This window comes from Glossina fuscipes, unplaced genomic scaffold, assembly GCF_014805625.2.
Source record: "Glossina fuscipes isolate IAEA_lab_2018 unplaced genomic scaffold, Yale_Gfus_2 84898, whole genome shotgun sequence".
In the NCBI taxonomy this organism is placed as follows: domain Eukaryota; kingdom Metazoa; phylum Arthropoda; class Insecta; order Diptera; family Glossinidae; genus Glossina; species Glossina fuscipes.
The window spans coordinates 1-9,192 of NW_024004805.1; the positions used below are offsets into that span (position 1 = coordinate 1).

General features: G+C 34.8%; 2 protein-coding genes across 2 annotated transcripts; both read left to right on the top strand.

Annotated features, from left to right (window-relative positions):
• Positions 1–1,089: 1,089 nt before the first annotated feature.
• On the top strand, positions 1,090–1,855 carry LOC119644074 (AP-4 complex subunit epsilon-like; the record flags this gene model as incomplete). Its single annotated transcript, XM_038043599.1, has 2 exons — positions 1,090–1,556; positions 1,619–1,855. Coding segments are annotated over 2 exons (704 nt in total), but the record flags the coding sequence as incomplete, so codon positions are not given.
• A 4,243-nt stretch (positions 1,856–6,098) lies between these two features.
• Positions 6,099–8,282, top strand: LOC119644073. Its single transcript, XM_038043598.1, has 5 exons — positions 6,099–6,334; positions 6,749–7,304; positions 7,377–7,733; positions 7,793–7,926; positions 7,994–8,282. The coding sequence occupies exons 1-5, from the start codon at positions 6,099–6,101 to the stop codon at positions 8,280–8,282; spliced, it is 1,572 nt and encodes a 523-aa protein (XP_037899526.1).
• The last annotated feature ends 910 nt before the right edge of the window (positions 8,283–9,192 follow it).

Sequence of the window (9,192 nt, forward strand, 5' to 3'; positions counted from 1 at the left end):
ATAACGAGTTGGAATCAATCAAAAAAGCCTGTTATCAAAACGGAACCTAGAGGTAAATAAAACTTTTAACTTTCTCTTTGTTATAGTTTTTGTGAGTAAGGATTTTTCAAACCCAAAATTGATAAAAGAATTTTGCTAATAGTCGAACGTTCTTAGTCTTAGGCTAGCAGAAAGGCAAAAGCATTAAACGTATATCTCTAATGTATCCTAAGGTCTCCGCGGTTTTCTGCCACTAGATGGTGTTGATGCCTATATATCGAGCAACACTCCCCTGATTGTCTCAAACGAAAAGTGACATTTCAGCTTACCTTATTTGCTCGTGTAAAAACATTGGTTTGAAACTGAGTGCAATACCTGAAGAAATACACTATGGGATCTTGTTTTACTATAAAAAAAGATAAAACATGCAAAAACATGCAGAAAACTTTTTCATGTGTACGGTGAGAATGCTGTGAGTGGACTCGATGGATCCAAGAATGGTTAAAGATTCACCTCGATCTGGTCGCAAGACCGACATGCAAGCTGTCAGGACGCTCTAAACACGAACCATTTGAAATGAGCAGACGACAAAATAGCGCTCGAAATCGCGGAGACTTTTCAGTATAATATATATACACATATATATATATATATAGAAAGCAACTATAATCATCTAAAACGGTGAAAATAGTTCCGATTGTTCGATTGAAGAATAGCTAGAAGCATGTTATAGGTTTCAAGCTCTCTCTCTCCCTCTCTCTTGTCGTGTCTAATGTAGAAACGCGATTGTTAATGCACTTTTTTTGTACTACTTAGTTCTTACTCTGTACTGAACTTGTAACTATTTATCGCCTATCGATGGATTTTTCCATTGTTTTTTAAGACGCCTGCGTTATCTTCTAAATTATTTAAATATTAGATAACTTTTATTAAATTATTTAAACATAAGATGACTTTGATGAAATTAGCTACACAGATGATATTGATTACATAGATGACTACGATTAAATTGTTTAAATGTTAGATGACCGTAGAAAGTTTATTGAATTAGAAAATCTTTCCAGAAGCCTCGTAGCCACAATTTGCTTTATATATAATTTTTATTCATAGATACCTCGCCACAGCCATTTAATTTATATCACGCGCAACATGAAGTAACCCAATCTCCGCATTCACCATTATCACCGTGTTGTAATTACAATCAGCCGTCGCCATACGGTGTGGTATCTACAACAACTGCACTTCCGATAATTCCACAGGTGATAGGACAGTACAAGACCAGCCCTAATAGCGCTGGTGCCACCTGTCGACCATCACCTAACAGCTTGCACGAGTACAATGTATTTAATCAGCAAACTCAACACACAACAAGTAATTTTACAGGCACGAGTCAATGGGAAAGTAAATTTAGCCCAAATATAATAAATAATAATGAGACGATTGGAAATGATGCGACACAATTTCGAATATATAATGCACTAACTGCAGGCCTCAGTAACGCTAATGCAAATAGAACAGATGGCAATTGCGTAGAAACGGTACCGCCTGCCAATTGGCCTTTACCGCCGGTTAACTTGGTATGTAAACATAAGTATGCATGAAAATTTATTCAAAATAATTTATCCGGTTCTCTCTTTAGTATGCGCAAATGCAGCATTATCAAGCCAATCCTGTCGTCGTCCCACCTTGTAATGTTGAACAAATGCAGACTAATAATAATAACAATCAAAACAATCATAACAACAGTGAGCAAGGGCTCAGTAACCTTTTAAATTTCGATAGCACGCAGTTGGTGCGCATTGATACAGAAGATCAACAAATGCTACAATTGAATACTGAAGATCTTCAAATATCTAATTTATCTATATCCACCTAATGATATTTTTTATTTATAACAAGAAGAAGAAGAAGAAAAACAACGACAACAAAATTCATGGTTTCATAAGACAGCGATACTTGTCATAATGTCTCAATGCAAAGATTTGTTGCAATAAATAAAAATGTAGAACGTTAGCTTTATTTATAAAATTTAGTTAGTTATAAGATTTTATATTTAATGTTTTAAATTTTGTACTTTCTTCGAGACATATAGAAAAGAGTAAAACCATTAAGTAAAGAATTGTTAAATAGCGTATAGAAAATCCATTAAGAGGGATTTACTTTGAAGTATTTTGAAAATACAAAAATCATCTAAATACAACCCTCGTCTTATTTGCGATGCGCTCTTTTTTATATTTTTCCGCTCCTGTTTTAGCCTTTTAAGCCAATCATCATGTTTTACAATTATCCGGAACCGCAGTCACTTTTTTATATCACTTCATTTATATGTATATATATATATATATATATATATATAAATATCTTTTCGCTCGGCTGACGTTCTTCAACCAATTGTCTGCATTTAAAGAATTCCATTTCGGCAAGTATGAACATCATACAATACATTTATTGTTTGGGAAACCCATACACACGCTAATATCATTGCTTGCTTACCTTAACAAAATGTTTATTTTATTTAAGACCAACCATGGTTTGATAATTTCCGGCAGTACTTCCGGTAAATCTAATATCAATACCCTCGAATCGGGCTATCGCCAAGTTCTTAGAGCCAGCACCTACGCTTTTCGCACGACACCCATCAATAATATAAACCTGAAAGTGATGTCCCAGCCTTAGAGAAGAATAAAAAACTGAAATCATGCCCAAGTACCTTAATTCAAACAAATCTATTCTCGGCAAAGATGTGAAAAACGCTATTATTGCCAAGTTAATCAAAAGATCAGTGCTCGTATGTCGCAAAGGAATTAAACATTCCCTTAAAAATCTTCCGCAATTTTGTTCTTAAACCTCTGTGGCTGCGCTTGCGACATTTCGCTCTGCATGTAGAAAAAAGCGTAGATCCCAAAGTACTGCTTTAGGAATCTAGTTGAAGAATAAACCCGTACACTGGAAAATGACGGTTGGCATCTCCTATATACAGATTCAAATCCTGCTTAATCGCATACTTCACGAAAGTGTTTCAAGCTAAATAACTAAAGCGAGAGCTATCCTTCCATAGGCAAATTCAAAATTATTATTGTCACTGGTAATCTGCCTAAGTTAAAAACCGTTCCTTTGACTTAACAAATTAAGGAATACCATCCAAATATGCGGTGATAAGATAAAAATGTTTTGGGTACGTAGTTATATCGGCTTATTGGGAATTGAGCAAACTGATCGAGAGGCGAAGTCTGGTGCTTTTGCACCTCTTACCCCCCAATGAAGGAAAGTTGAAGAGAAAATTATGGAAACAAGTCTATTATGCTATCATCAGCACCATCCCTTCATTAATCTTCATCTGGTTCCATCATTGTATTCAACAGGTATATATGCACAATCAAGACCAGAACATTTCCTGAAATTCACCTTGGCAATACAATTGCAGTACACTAATGAATCCTAAAGAAGTCTTCTTCTCCAATCGACAATTGTGAACAAATTCTATATTCTCTATTCAATAAAGCACATTGTTCATGACTGCCTATACTTTTCCTTTATTAGAAGAATGTCATTCGGAAAAACTCATCCTACGGATATGCTGAAATTAGCTACTGTAATGTAATATTATTAGTAGTAGTAGTACTAGTAGTACTAGTAGTACCTTTAAACCCGCCTTTGTGCGGTGAATAGGAACCGCATAAACGTTTACTCGTACTCGGCTCTATAGCTGATGCTCTTTTCTAAAATAGAGCGATAGCCTATGTTGGTAGTGCTGAACTTTTTCACTTTTAATCTAAAAATTTATATTCCTGTAAGTACTTTGGAGCTACATGTGATAAAACAAAACTTATTTCCCTTCCGAAGTAACCATATATCTGAAATATACAAGATCGCTGTTTGAATTTTCATACAATGGTTAGAGAATCTAAGTTCGCAAGCTATATATTCCCCATATATATCGGAGAAGTAGAAGTAAATAGAAGATAATTCGATCTATGAACGAACAATGATATGGTGCTGGGAAAATAATGCTTCATGAAATAACGGTTGTCCTAAAGAACTACGCAACATGATAGCAATGGCATTCATCGCATCATAGTACAATTTTATGGATAAAATGCTTACATCGTCACACATTGTTTCATTTTATAACTCTAAGAGCCAATATGATGCCGTTATTGTTTTTCTTTTTGCAGGGCTTTGAAGAGAATTTCATTTGAGATCAATTTGAATGAAAGTAATTTTTATTTGTTGACCTTTCACAATGTTAACCGGTCATGAGTAATTCGGCATTCATTTATGTTATGGCATAGTGGCATTCGAATTTATAGATCGTATATATAATTCATTCACTCATTCCGATTCGTTGATTTGTTGAAGATTTTGACATTTTTTTGTTGTTTTTCTTTCACAATTGAAATTTTTCCTCATCCATTGTATATATTAAATATTCAGCATGAGATTTGAACGACAGAGCAAATGCTTTTTCTAAATCTATCATAGATGATATGTTTATTTACTTTGTCCGTCCGTCCCCCGTTCCTCCATCTTATTTTTTTTTCAGCTACGTACCCTGACATGATAGCGTGACACATAGCATTAGAGCGCGAAAAATATTTATTAGTGTGTTATTCTACAATTTTTTTTAAAAATCTGGGAAATTAATTAAAAGACGAAAGTAAAGCTCTTTGCATATGTTTTACTGATCCTGTCCGATCTTAGAACTATCAGTGCGATAAATGTACTTGAAATCAAAGTCAACCTCTCAGATACTTTAATGAAAATGCTAAGTAAGTAATAGATTATCATTTTGACTCTTGTTGAACGGATGTAGCTTAAGATACTTTAAGTTGTAGGATGAGGACGTCTCTCTTAAGTTGAATACGCATTTTTACAAAGATAGACAAAGCAGGGCAGTATGTGTTTAAAATTTGATGCCAGAAATGCAATTAAATTTTATATAAAGGGCGAGGTGTATTACACAAAGCCAATAGCAGTTTAAAGTAAGTAAAAACACTATGATTATTCATATAAGAGCCTTTTCAAATAAGATGTTATCTGGTAAGTGATCGAAAGGAGTCCGAATTATTATCAATAGCACTGTTTTTGGGCCGAAACGCGTCGGTTTGAACACAAGAGATCAGGACGGAGAGACGGACAGACGTGCTTTAATAAAGTCAGAAAGTGGTTCTATCTCAAGTTCTTCTGCATGTTACGTACATTCGCAGGAATCTAATAAATCCTTGCACCACAAGTTGTGCAGGGTATGAAAAAAAGAAAAAAACTAATGTTAAACTAATGCATAAAATAAAAAAACTATTTAATCTTCTTGTTTACATTACTTTCATTTCACACATGTTCTAAAAACGATAACAACATAAATTTGCAAATGTATGTGTCTTATCTTCGGACATATGACATTTTCTTTGCTTGGCCATTTCATATAAATTTTGAAAATTCGAATATGATAAAATTTGAAATGTTTATTTTAAGCGCAAAAGATCTTTTTATATTTTATTTTCGGCCAAAAAGCTATTCTTTTTATTTAGCTTATCATAAACAATAAGCAAGATTGCAAAGGCGTATCCTGTTTCCAGATGAAGAATATTTTCTTAAGAAACGCTAATAGGATAACGTTTCAGGTGCACATTTTGTTGTTGGAGAAACAATTTCAAAACGTTCGGATAAGCTTTCTTAAGCACTCAGCAATAACGTTGCTATAGTTCATTCTATAACAGTACAAGTCCGCGGAAATGCAAAAAATTTATGAAAAGTCACTTTGTAACTACGACAAATTGATTGAAAGCGATATAAAACAAAGTACCGTTGTTGGAATTTTGCGAGCTTGCATATAAGAGGAAGCCAAACATAAGAGTAGAAGATAATCTAGATGCATTCATTTTTGTTGTGCAGTATAAAATAATGAATGCGATCAGTAGCCAAAGTTATTGTTGTCATATAAAAAATTCTTCCGGTGTCTTCTGTCACATCAATAATTGGAGAAAATATTTAAAAACTAGAAAATTACTTAAAAACGATATAGAAGCTAATCAATTATCCATTCTCTGTCGAATATTATATATTCCTGTCTATATTTATTAAATTTATTAACAATAAACAAACTGAAAAACGGAACTAAAATGCCCGAGGTATTGGTAACTGTACCACCATTGCAATTGCAATCGGAACTCTCTAGTGAAGCGGAAGCAACTTCGACCAGTGCCGAAGCAACAGCTCGATCCTCAAATAGTCGAGACTCGGATTGCTCTACAAGTAATAAGAGAAAACAGCAAACCTCGCTTGGTCTGCATAGTAAGAGTAAATTGCGCAAACCATATGGCGCCCGTTCGCAATGGAAGTCATCTCTTAAAATCACGTACGTAGATAAACAACAACATTTTCGTTGCAAGATTTTTTGTCAGAAAACTCGCAGCGCGTGTGAAACTACTCTACGAACAAAAAAAAAAAAAAGAATATATTTATTTGGCGTGTCAAAGTTGTCGTTGAATATTCTTTCAATTTATTTTCGAGAAAAGAAAAAAATTTTCATTATTAGTTTTCGCGTTCATCTTCGTTTTCTTTACCTAAAAATTATTTGAAGTTTTATTTTTTGTATTTTTATACAATAACTTTCGGCAGAGTGTGCACGTTAGTTTCCTTTTTCTTTTTAAAAAAAAAAAAAAAAAAAAACAAATTATTTGGATAAAATTTAAGAAAAAAAATTTCCTGTGTGCGATTCCCTTTAGTTGTATGCGTTAGCTTAACTATCTTTAAACGTCTTTGATAATAGTTCTCAGCAAAAAGCTACAACGGCCTTTAAATTGAAGTCTCATATTCCGAGAGCTCTTCTATTGACGCCATCTTCGTCGACTACATCTTTTACAACAAGCGGTTCGGTCTCTTCACGCGCTTTAGTATCGATACGAAAAGCAACTGCGGCGGATTTATTAACTTTGACGCCTGCTGAGAAAGCATTAACTAGCATTCAGAAGCAGAGGACGCTCGCCATTTCGTCATTTCGCCAAAGGAAATCTTTCTCTCAAATGGATTTTAAACACGCGCGCCGTAATATGAGTGAAACAGTGGCAATGCGCCAGAGTCCAATTAACGGCAATCGAAACAATGTAATGTGTCGGAAATTTTCGTGTTCTCCTGCCATGGTGGCGCAAACCAAGCAAGATTCATTCACGCATAATCTATATGATGATGGCCCCTATTATACGGTTCACCCGGATCCGCGTATGGCGGGACTACGAATTTATACCGCGATCATGTTAAACGCCTGGCGCAAGCGACGCGACGAAGTCAAACGTTTAGTCGAAGAGGTCAACGATTTGAAGCGTGCGGTAAGTTCGAACTATTCATTTTATTTCGTAAATTTTTATCATCAACAAATTATTTATATTTTCCCGATATAGGCTATTAAGGCTAAAAATCAATTGCATGTTTTCAATACACTATTTCGTGTCGAGCAGAAACGCAACGATGAACTCAACTCTCAACTGAAAAGGTCTCTTGAAGATATCAATATTACAAAATCATCTTGCGAGGGACTGACAACGTCGTTAATAAGCCTTAAAGCCGACAAAGCCTTATTGGAGCAGCAGTTGCAGATAAAAGACCAGGAATACGATAGTCTAAATGCTTTGCAGTCTCAAACTAAATCTGATCTTTTTAAAGCAATGGCAACTCAACGTGATATTCAGAGCGCCTTGTCATTGGAACAACGTAAAGTTCAAACGTTAGAAAATCAGAAAAATGAACTTATCAACGAGGTAAAGGCGACGAGAGTCTCTGCGCTTCTCACTTATTTCATTAATCGATTTTAAAATAGATTTACGAGCTTAATAACGAAGCCGCCCAGAAGGAGGCAGGTTTGGTGGGACAGATTCAACAGAAAGAGTATGAAAATTCAACTTTGAAAGAATACATAAAAAAATTAGAGGAACAGATCGGCATTTTAAAAGAGTAAGAGACAAAAAGTACAGTTAACCTATTAAATTAATCACAATGTTATTTACATAATATTGGATAGATCTGGAGAAGTATTTTTGCGTACTCGTGTTACCAACGAAGAGACGTTGAAAAAAGAAATTGAAAGCCTTCATCTTGAAATCGAATCAATGCAAAAGTTGGTGAAGAAGACATTTATTAATCGTCTCAAGGGCTATTGGCGTACTTCTCTACAATGCCAAAAGTCCACCTTGCATATGTTACACTTGGTTGCTTATTATATGTTCCCTGCAACCCCTCCGCCGAAACTCACTAGTTTTCCTTTGCCTTCTTTCAACTTGAATAAGGCTCTTAACATTATCAGACGTTAGAGATTCCGGCGACGGTACGCATATTGACAAAAAAAAAAAAAAAAAAATATACAAAAGAAGAAAGCACACAAATGTATAAAACTTTTTTTCGAAATGAAACAAAAACTTTGTTATTTTGTTTATTTATTTTGAAACCTTTTATGTAAACTTTCTAATTTTCTAAGTGTCTTCTTTTTCATAAATATAATAAACGACTTCATGAACTATTCATATTTATATTGCGATTTAATAAAAAAATCTGAAATTCTTGCTGAACTTGCACATGTACAATGTTAAGCTGAATTGTAGAATGGCCGACGATTAATTAATATTTCCCTTTGCGCACGTTAGTCTTAGCGGCCGTCTTTGCTGAGGTAAGACTTCAAAGGATGTCATTTGCTGATCTGAACTGTTGAAAAGGCAAATCCTACGGTAAAGGTAGGTTTGAGTTTGTTGGTTTCAAAAGGCAACGCCTTTGGTAAGCGATTGGTAAACGCAATCTACTTGAAAGAGATGTTGACGGAGATGTTTGGCATGTACTTGCGCGTAATGAGAAGGAAAACTTGGGTGAAGGGCGTAACAACAATTCATCATTTTCGCTTTAAAGTTCATCCTTGATGATCCAAACTCGAGATAAATGGATAAAAATAGCAAAATGTTTTGATTATTGTCGAGTCCATTTTAGGCCACCATTTCAGCTTGCGCTTTAGATCAATGTCTGTTGTAGCTTGCAAGTCTCAGATATTGGGTCGCTGTGAGAGCCCATTTTCAAAGTTGGTATGTAGCTGTTGGGTAAGAACATCTTCAATCTTAAGGTTTGCGACCGTCAGAGTGTCGACTTTACGGACTTAAAGTCCGAGCTGAATAAATTTCCATTTTCACTACTTGACTCTAGACACTACAACAAATGTGCCTCTCCTCACTTCTTTAT